At 44.3% G+C, this 11143-nt stretch overlaps 1 protein-coding gene across 1 annotated transcript; it reads left to right on the forward strand.

Annotated features, from left to right (window-relative positions):
* Window positions 1-9581: 9581 nt before the first annotated feature.
* On the forward strand, window positions 9582-10684 carry LOC147867309 (uncharacterized). The gene is made up of 2 exons (XM_087339680.1): window positions 9582-9873; window positions 9957-10684. Exons 1-2 carry the CDS (start codon window positions 9582-9584, stop codon window positions 10682-10684), a joined length of 1020 nt encoding a protein of 339 aa, XP_087195806.1.
* Window positions 10685-11143: the final 459 nt, after the last annotated feature.

Here is an 11143-nt window from a genome sequence, read left to right on the forward strand (position 1 = left end):
GAACCATTCCACCTCCCTGCCTTGATGAAGTCGAGCTTTGTCCCGATTCTAGCTTCGTCACTTTGATCGACAAGTCTTTCATGCCTTTCACTAATTCGTGTAAGAGTGATTCTTCTACTTTCTTTTCTCCCGACTCGTTCCCCGTTTCTTCATCATTTCTGTCGGGCAACTCCATAAACCATAACTTTCTTTTGCAGAAATGGGCGCACGTCCTTTTCACCTCCTCCCAGTCTTCGGTAAGTCCACTTGGACTATTCTGATCTTCTAAAAGCATTCCCAAGTCCTTCCTGTCTTTAATATTAGTAGCTTGTAGAAACAATATGACTTTATCTGGCACTATTATATTTCTATCTCTAACATTTAGTTGCTCAAATCTTTCAGAAAACTCTTTTAATACTTCCAAAACACTTAAATGTTTATTAGACTCTACCCAATCCATGAAAGCTCGCCTTGTCATCCTTGACATATCGTTGAGGTTGTATTCATTGAGTAATGCCCTTTCGAATGTTGTCCATGTCTGATTCTCCCTTTGGAGCTCTTGGATCCTCTCTTGTAGCCCAATCGCAGCGACTCGGCTAAAGCTATTAATTTTTCTAGCTTCGTCGACACCGCGTTTAAGCATTTCTTCATTATAAATCTTCAGAAATCTTGTTAAATTTATACCTTCGAAGATTCCTACTCGTGCGAGAATATTGTCGAGGGCTTTGTCGATGCTTGCCATCATCCCTTGTTCCCGCATCACTCGTTTCATCATCGTACACATAAACCTCATTTGCTCCTCCATTTCTCCTCGTCGTCGTCTTCACGTCGGGTTCACCAAATATGTCGGGGTAGTTGTGGTTCGTGCGGCGAAGTCGCGGGGACTAAGGTTAAGGGGAGTTGAAGAAACTTAACTTTTAATAAGGCTTGTATGGTGATGATAGAATGGTTAAGGGTAGTACGGCGAAGAGTTACAAGTAATGTGTGTGTGTGTGTGTGTGTGTGTGTGTGTGTGTGTGAGAGAGAGAGAGAGAGAGAGAGAGACGAGCATAGATAAAAGATAGAGACAATGTATGATTCAAGAAAGAAGATTTAGACAAAATATGATTCTAGAAACAAGAGTATATGATATAAACATGATGTATATTAAAAATATAATATTTTACCAACTTTACAATCCTTGATCGCAAGATGAATCTTTTCAATACCGACCCTTGATTTGAACCCTCGACCTCAACTTCGAAACGAGAGGTTCTCCACCCAATGAGCTAGTCTTCTTCAATTGATTGTATTATTTTTTCACTCTCTCTTGATTCCTTGATTCCCTTTTGTTTTCCTTTCCTCTCTTTTTATAAGTATTTCCATGCATATGGTAATGTCATGCATGTAATGCATGAGTTACATCTGATGCATGATCGCCATTTGGCGCACATGCATTGCATGTGATGCATGATAGCCATCATGCTCATTTGAGCTCCCATGTATTGGGATAAGTATAATGATGGATATAACCCTAAAACAAATAACCTAGCTTAGTGGTGTATGGTTTGTGCTTGATATACAAGGTTGAGGGACTATATAGCTTCATTCTTATATCATGAAGCACATTTATTACACACTTTTACAAATAAATAGCCTAGCCTAGTGGTATGTACATTGTACATCGTATATAAGGATGTGGGTTCAAGTCTCTCAAATATTATTAAATACAACATTTAAGCTCATTTTTATATCGTGAAGCACATTCTTCACGACAACGTTTGCCGTGCCCTTCAGGAATCGGAGTATCCACTTGACCGCGTTCCAGTGCTCTTTGCCGGGATTACTCATATACCGGCTCACCACTCCGACTGCATATCCTATGTCCGGTCTTGTACACACCATTGCGTACATCAAGCTTCCGACGGCAGAGGCATATGGTACTTTCATCATGTCCTCCTTCTCAGCCTTTGTCTTGGGGCTTTGCTTGCTGGACAACTTGCAGTTTGCCGGGAGGGTCGACCCGACTGGTCTTGCTTCCGACATGTTGAACCGGTGAAGCACCTTTGTCACATACTTCTCCTGTGACAGCCACAACTGCTTCTTCTTCCGGTCCCGGATGATGTGCATCCCTAGTATTTGCCTCGCCGGACCCAGGTCCTTCATTGAGAAAGTTTGGTGAAGCGCTTTCTTCAGCATCCGTATCTTGGCCTGGTCCCGTCCGACGATCAACATGTCGTCCACGTACAGGAGGAGTATTAGAAAGTCTCCTCCTTCGAACTTCTTCACAAACACGCAGTGATCGGACTGCGTTTTGTGGTACCCCTCGTCGGTCATGAAAGAGTCGAACTTCCGGTACCATTGCCGGGGAGCCTGCTTCAGTCCGTAAAGGCTCTTCTTCAACCGGCATACCAGGTGCTCCTTCCCTTTCTTCTCGAATCCTTCCGGTTGCTGCATGTAGATCTCTTCTTCGAGGTCACCGTGAAGGAATGCCGTCTTCACGTCCATCTGTTCTACCTCGAGGTCCATGCTTGCCGCTATGCTCAGCACCGTCCAGATGGAGGTCATCTTCACTACCGGGGCAAATATCTCGTCGAAGTCGACGCCCTTCTTCTGCTGGAAACCCTTCACCACGATCCTGGCTTTGTATCTCGGGGGGTTTCCGACATCTCCCGGTTTCAGCTTGAACACCCACTTGTTTCGAAGTGCTCGCTTTCCTTTCGGCAACTCCACAAGTTCATATGTGTGGTTCTCATGCAGGGAATCCATCTCCTCCTGCATGGCACTTAACCACCTGCGGCTATGTGTGTCAAGCTTTGCTTCTTCAAAACTCTCCGGCTCCCCCTCGTCGGTTAGCAGCACGTGCTCTGGTTCCGGAAATCTCCGGGGGGCCCTTCTCTCTCTTAGAGGATATCTCCGCTCCGGAGCTTCGGTAACCGGCTCCTCCGTTTCCTCTTCATCCGAATCCATTTCGGGATCGGGGCCGGTTCCGGTATCAGTTTCATCTTCCTCGGCCGGTTCTGTTTCTTCACCGTCTTCGGCCGGATCCTCGAGTGCTAACCGGTCCCTTGCCGGTCGGGACTGCTCCTCGTAGAGTTGATCCTCACCGGTCGACTTGGAGCTCTTCATCTTCTTCTCCGACTCCCAGTCGGCGAGTGTCTTGTCCTCCATGAAGACGATATCTCGACTCCTAAATATCTTCTTGTCGACCGGGTCCCATACTCGGTAGCCGAACTCGTCGTCGCCGTAACCGAGGAATATGCATGGCCGGGTCTTTGGATCTAACTTTCCTCTCTGGTCCTTTGCCACATGCACGTATGCGAGACACCCGAACACCTTCAGATGCCGGTAGGACACTTCCTTACCGGTCCACACTTTCTGCGGCGTGTCTCCGTCCAAAGGTACTGAGGGTGATCTATTTATCACATACGTCGCCGTCGACATTGCCTCAGCCCAAAATCCCTTGGGTAATTTCGCATGTGCTAGCATACTCCGGACCCTCTCCATTATGGTCCGGTTCATCCTCTCGGCCAGCCCGTTCAGTTCCGGCGTCTTCGGCACAGTAAACTCGAGCCGGATTCCCTTCGAGCGATAGTACTCTGCGAATTGCCCCCGGTATTCCCCTCCGTTATCCGCTCGTATCGCTTTCAGCTTCTTGCCGGATTCTCTTTCCACTCTCGCGTGGAGTTCTTTGAAGACGGACAATACTTGGTCCTTTGTCTTCAACGGTGCCGTCCACAGCTTCCGGCTATGGTCATCTATGAATGTTACGAAGTACTGAGCTCCGCCATGTGACTTCGCTTCTACCTGACACACATCAGTGTGTACCAACTCCAATGGTGCGCTACGTCTCGTCGGTGGCCTTGAGTGGAAGGAGGTCCGGTTTTGCTTACCGGCCAGACAGTCGGTACACTTCCCCAGGTGTACGTGCTTTACCGGTATCAGGTTGTCTTCGGCAAGCCTCTTCATCCCCTTCTCGCTCATGTGGCACAGTCTCTTGTGCCACAACTCACCGGTAGTGTCAGCTGCCACGTTCAGCTCCTCCGGACATAGCCGGGAATTCATCAGGTACAGTGTGTTGACCTTCCGGGCCCGAGCCACTATCAGGCTCCCTTTGCTGAACTTCATGACGCCGTTCCGGATGCTACCCGTGTAGCCTTCAACGTCTAGCCTCCCGGCCGAAATCAGGTTCAATCGAACCTCCGGAACGTGTCGAACATCCTTCAGCAGCATCTTGCATTCGGTTGATGTCATCAGCCACACGTCTCCTATGCCGGCAATCCGGCATGTACCTTCATTTCCCATCCGGACACAGCCGTGCTCACCGGCTGTGTAGGATGAGAAGTATTTCTTCTCCGGGGTCAGGTGGAACGACGCTCCGGAATCGACCACCCAGGTCATCTCTTCACCGGCAAGGTTCAGCTCCCTCTCTGCGGTAATGAGCATTATCTCTTCTTCACTTGCCGCGAGTGCCGTCGTTCCTTTCCGGTCCTGCCCTCGCCGATCCGGACCTCTCCGGTCCGCGGCTCCCCGGTATGCACCGTTTCGCTCCGGTGACTTCTTCGAATCGGTACCGTCGGTTCCGTTGTCTTTCCGGAAATGCCGACAGTTCTTCTGGAAGTGCCCCGGCTTCCCACAGTAGAAGCATGTCTTTGCGGACTTCGGTTCCGTTGTCTTCCCCGTTCCGATTCGGTAAGCAGCGCCTTCGAGTCGGAGGCCGGTTCTTTATCTCTCCGACGCGCTTCTTCATTTAGAATACTTGTCTTTACCGTTAGTAAAGACAAGTTCTCTTCCTTACAGGAGGTGCTGAGTGTAACCACCAAGTTCTCCCAGCTCTCCGGAAGGGTACACATCAGCATGATGGCTTGCATTGCGTCATCCAACGGGAACTTGATCGCCGCAAGCTGGTTCACGAATCCCATGAACGTGCTGACGTGTTCGACCATGCTCTCGCCGTCCCGGTACTTAAGATTCACTATCTTCCTCATCAGGGAGGTCCGGGTCAGAGCATTCTTCCTCTCATACAATCCGGACAGCTTCTGCCACATCTCATAGGCGTTCGTATCGTTCGCCACATGTTGCAGAACACTTACATCGACATATTGCCGGATCGTCGCTACGGCTTTCCGGTTCAGGAGCTTCCACTCCGACTCTATTACCCCCTTGGGTATCTCGGCATTGTCGATCGGTTCGTACAGGTCTCGGACGATGAGAAGGTCTTCCATCTTTATCTTCCAGTCGGCGTAGTTCTGTGAGTTCAACACCATCATGCCCGGAGGCCCACTACCGCCGCCTTCCATTTTCTGTGTTACCGTCGCTCTGATACCACTTTGTTGAACCCAGTGCTCAGCCACAACCGAGGAATAGGATCAACTCCAGAAAATAGGAAATACAAAATATACGAAGGAAAATAGGAAATACAAAATATACGAAGACAACAGAGAGAAAGGTACATTGGATGTTTTACGTGGAAAACCCTAAATGGGAAAAACCACGGGAGTCCTCAAACTCCAACTATCACTATAAACAGAGATGTACACTGGTGAAGCTACAAGGCAACAACCTTGAGCTCACTGTCTTCGCCACAGGCGGCGGTAATACACAGAGGCAACGACCTCTTCGTCTCTCTCTCTCTCTCTCTCTCTCTCACTCGGCTGCTCTCACTTCGCTCCCTCTAATTGGAAAAACAGAAAAATGAGCAACAACAACTAAACTGTTTGGCCTAAGTCATATTTATACACATATGAATTTCGGGCTATTTACAAATATAGCCTCAAGGGCCCTTGGCAAACATATTCACAAATATGTCCCCGCATCCGGATCTCTCTCCGGGTACATTCGTCATCCGGCTCCGTAGCCGGGGTCTTCAGCATCCGGCTCCGTAGCCGGGGTCTTCATCATTCGGCTCCGTAGCCGGGGTACTCTTCATCCGGCTTCATGCCGGGTACTCTTCATCATCCGGTTCCGTAACCGCAACCGGGCTTGCCGTCATTCATCTCCGGACATCCCATCCGGAGGGACCGAAATCCTAACACTATCCATCTGAAATATTGTGCATTGTCAGGATTGGGTTCTTGCATTGAAATCTCCTACAAGGAAGACTTCCCCTTGAGAAGAATATCAGATTATGTCATCTGATAAAGGTTCGTATGGAGAAGGTCCATGTGCCATTCCTTCATCAACTATACTCGCCTCTCTAGCCATATTATATCGGGATCCTTTCGGGGGGGAGTAACAAACAACGATAAATATCGCCTGATCCTTGCTAGTGAGGACTTTCACCCACATAAAACGGGCTTCTAGGTTTGTCTTTAGTATTTCTATCCTATTATGTATCTCTCTCTGAAATAGTATCGCAACCCCTCCAGACCCTCTAGTAGTGTGTCGACGTGAGATTTTTCTAAAGACAGATTCCCAACGAAAACTGTCAACTCGTGGCAGTCCTCGATTTGGACTCTGATGTGTTTATACTAAAAAATGTATGTCAGATACCTTCAAAATCTCATCTAGATGGCCTTAGAGAGAGAGAGGGAGAGAGAGAGAGAGAGAGAGAGAGAGAGAGAGATGATGGCAATAGAAGATATATATTATAAGGAGAAAGATACAAGAACAACTAGGAGGCTTAAGACTGGCGTTGAACCAAATTGGTTCTCAATAATGCCATGTGCCTCTTTTTATAGTGTGCTTAGGAGTACTCTTGACATTTCTAGAATGATCTAGAGAAATCTAGAAGATACATGGATTTCCTAAGTGAAATAATAATGCAAACAATATTTATTGTATTACAATGTATAACTTAATGGTAGGGAATTAACTCATGTCACACAAGGTCATGGGTTCAAATCATTTTGAAGCCATACTATGTTATATCATGACACTACCCCCCCCCCCCCCCCTTAAGATGATGAGTGGAATGAGTTGTCTTGGATTGAGAACCTGGTTTGTCAAGATATTGTTGATGGAAGTCCTGAATAAGAGCTCGAGCATTTCCTACATTCTCGACTGGTTCCCAAGTACGCTCGCTTGGAATATAGACTAGCCAATCAACCAAATAGTAGAGCTTGTTGCGAACAATCTAGGAATCGAGGATGGCAACGACTTCGTACTCCGGTCCTGCTTCAAGCTCGATCGGGGGTGGAGGTGGTGTAATACGATCTGGAATAGTGTTTTCTTGACAGGGTTCGAGGAGAGAACTATGGAAAACTGATAATTGCGGAGGTAGATAAAGACGAAAAGTGACCTCATTAATTTTTCCGATAATACGGAAAGGACCTAATCATCGATAATCCAATTTATCGGATGGTCGAGTAGTCTTGATGTGTCGTCATAATAGCCATACTCGATCTCCAATGTTAAAACAGGATGGATGTTGATGATGATCCGCATAATCCTTCTGTGTTTGTTGAGCTTGATGTAAATGGGTAGATAAGTCTATCGTATCTTGCGTAGCCACTTCAAATGATCCTCTGCATTCAAATACACACCACTGAGGATGATAACCTATATAAACATAAAATGGTGTAACCCTAGTCGATGAGTGGATAGAGTTATTATAAGCAAATTCGCCAAAGTGGAGAATATCCGCCCAATCATCCTGTTGATAGCTTAGAAAACACTGAGGATATTGTTCCAGCGTTTGATTTGTTCATTCTGCTTTTTCGTCTGTTTGAGGGTGATAGCCGAAGGAGAGGTTACAAATGATCTTCAGCATTTTGAAGAGATGCTTCCAAAATTTCGAGACGAATTGAGGTCCACGGTCGCTGATGATACTATCTCGGAGGCCATGATGCTGAAATACCTCATGCATGACAATTTAGGCGGTTTCTTCACTTGTGATTTCCTTAGTACAAGGCAGGAAATGTGCCATCTTAGTATATCAATGTACTACTATTAAGATCACATCGAATCCCTTTGAAATTGGAAGATCTGTGATAAAATCTAGAGAAATGGATTGACACGACTTGCTTGGAATTGGTAATGGTTCCAATAAACCATATGCATGGTGTCTTGGCATCTTGGCTCTACAACATGTATCACATGTTCGAACATAGTCTTTGATAAATCGTCGCATATGAGGCCACTAGAATGATCATTGTACTAACTCCAACATTTTAGTACTACCAAAATGTCCAGATGTATATGTGTCATGACAATTTTTGACTACTCGAAGGCGACAAGAACCATTGGGAACATACAAGAGTTTCTTAAAAAATAGTAATCCATCATGACCTTCGAATTGTCAATGCCCGACAGGGATCAATTTGCGAATGTTTGCAAACGTACGCGTATGATACGCGATATTCGTTTGGTTTATTTTTTTGGGTGTTTTTTTGGGGGTTTTTTTTCTGACATGTCGTTGCGTTGTGACTCGTGAGGAGTGACGAGTCTGAGTCTCTGAGAGTCTAAGAGTCAAGAGCTCTGAGTGATCGTGAATCTGATCTGAGAATCGAGTGCGTTGAGAATCGAGAGCTATAAGTGTTCGTGAGTTGTAACTGAGAGTCAACTGTAGAGAATCGAGAGCTCTGAGTGAAAATCAGATTTCTATGAGGAGAAAATCGTGAAAATCAGATTTTTGTGAAGGACGAAACGAACAGGGAGCTGATTTCTAATTTCTCATTTCTGATTCCCGAATCCCAATTCCTGATTCCCGCTCACCCGCGGGCCGCCTACAACCTGTCGCCTTACCGATTTGTCTCGTTCGATTCTTCTTGGAAGCATAAAGGTAAATTGTTATCCTGAATTCATGTATTTCTAATGTCTATACAATTGTTAAATCATGTGTTTCCAATGTCCATTGATCAATGAGCATGAGATCAAACCCTAAAACCAATTTTTGGGAAAAAACCCTCAAAATCTTAACAAAAACCCAAGAACTCATAAAACACTAAATGGGATTATGGAATTATGGATGTTTGTATGTGCAAATCAGCTTTAATTTGAGGTTGTACATACTACAAATGCATGTTTTTCTCAAATAATGGATGCAAGGAATAAGAAAACTAGACGTGCCGCCCTTCCCCGCCCCTTCACTACCCATTTTTTTGGTTTTTTTAATCGAATAATTGAAAGAGGAAGAGAAACAACAAATTGCATGATGCATCTTTGTCTTAGGTTTGTGATTTGTCTTGCATGGGATTGAGAAGGTCTTAATGTGCTGAAAAGTGATACCTCTTGTCCATATAGGATTCGTAATAATGTAGAGAATTTAACTAGTTGTTCATGTTTTCATCTAATTGAAATTTGGCCTTTGGAGAGAGATAATCACCATTGAACTTTTTGGCTTTCAGCCATAGAAATTCTTGATATTGAAATTTGAAACATAAGATAGAAAGTAACATAGAAAGTGACATAGAAATGAATTACATTGAGGCAATGTTGCCCGAAATCGAATAGAACTTAATAAAATTTGAGAAGGAAAAGCACTTCAAAAGGATTGTAGTTTTATTAAATCAATGTAATTGTAGTTTTCTAATGTTTTTTTATATATTCATACCAACGTGATTGTAGATTTGTTAACTCACTTCCTAAATTGTTGATTTATAAATCAATGTGATTGTAGTATGGGCAAACAAAAGAGCTTTTTATGGGACCACATTACTGTCGTGAAGAGAAACGATAAAGGAATGCATATAAATGAATGCAAACATTGCAAGCACGTGTTTGCTGGTGGTCCACACCAAATTAAAGCCCATCTTTTGGGGCTAAAAGGACAAGGTGTGGATAAATGCCGCAAAGGCACTGGAGCAATAAAAGACGAGATACAAAAATTGATATCGGATGTGGATGCTCATGAAAATACTAATGCTAATGAAAATTCTATTGCAGAAAGTGAGAATAATGTCGTTGTAAGTACATCTAATGCCAATGTTGTGCCATCTACTTGTGCATCTGTAGTTGACATGTCATCTTCATCATGTAAGAAGAGGACAATTGAGAATACTAGTGGATCCTACAAATCTCTTGGCAAAAAAGTTTGAATAAAAATGTTGATAAATCAGTGAGCAGATTCTTTTTTGTAGAGGATATTCCACATCTTAAGGTTGATAGTTCCTTTTGTCATGATATGGTTGAAGCAATTGCAAAGGCTGGTCCGTCATATAAGCCACCAAGTTCTTTACAATTGGGAAAGAGGCACTTAGATGAAGAAGTAAAAATTGTTGAAGATAAACTTTCATGCATCAAAGAGAAATGGAAAATATATGGATGCACTATAGTCAGTGATGGTTGTTCAGATACTAGAAATAGGCCAATAATTGATGTTCTAGCTTCATCAATGTTTGGTTCAGTGTTTTTGAGGTCCGTGGATACAAGTGGAGAATGTAAAACATGGGAGTATATCTTTAATATTCTAAAATCTAGCATTCTTGAAATTGGCCCAACAAATGTTGTGCAAGTATGCATGGATAATGCATCAAATTGTGTGGTAGCGGGACATATGATAGAGAAAGAGTGGCCCATGATATTTTTTACTCGATGCACATGTCATTGCCTTGATTTGTTGTTTGAGGATATAGGAAAATGTGCTTGGGTTAATGATGCTTTGAGATTAGGTATGAAGGTTACTACGTTCATCACAAGAAAGCTATATGTGCTTGCAATGTTTCGCAAGTTTAGTAAAAAGGAATTGTTGAAGCCTTCTACTACAAGGTTTGCTTATAGTTTCATTGTGCTATCAAATTTGTTGGATGATAGAGTGTATAGTGACAGGAATACACGCTCCCGATGAACAGCACTCGGCCACAACCGAGCCTAGAATCAAACACAGTAAACGGGTAATGAACGCATGACACAGTGAAGAGAAGAGTACACAGGATGTTAACGTGGAAAACCCAAACTAGGGAAAAACCACGCAGGCCACAGACTGCAAACTATCACTATATCAGAATGTACAATAGAGAAGCACCGAGGCAACGACCTCGAGCTTGCTATCTTCGCCACACGCGGCGGTTACAACAGAGGCAACGACCTCGAGCTTGCTATCTTCGCCACAACCTTTTCCTCTCTCTCTCTCTCTGTACACAGTTACGCGCTCTAATCTTGCAGCAACAAGAATAACAACATATACACTAAGTTTTCCCTAAGTCATATTTATACTAAAAGGACTTTTCGGCTATTTACAAATATAGCCCCAATGGACTCTCAGAAACATATTTACGAATATGTCCCTTCATCCGGTGAACACTCC

Source organism: Azolla caroliniana, unplaced genomic scaffold, assembly GCF_043228905.1.
Source record: "Azolla caroliniana isolate FFs.n. ecotype wild unplaced genomic scaffold, voAzoCaro1.0.p SCAF_2, whole genome shotgun sequence".
Lineage (NCBI taxonomy): Eukaryota > Viridiplantae > Streptophyta > Polypodiopsida > Salviniales > Salviniaceae > Azolla > Azolla caroliniana.

Coding starts and splice junctions, on each gene's coding strand:
- LOC147867309 (XM_087339680.1), top strand. CDS start 9,582: ATGCATATAAATGAATGCAAACATTGCAAGCACGTGTTTGCTGGTGGT. Junction 9,874..9,956: donor TGACATGTCATCTTCATCAT/GTAAGAAGAGGA, acceptor TTGATAAATCAG/TGAGCAGATTCTTTTTTGTA.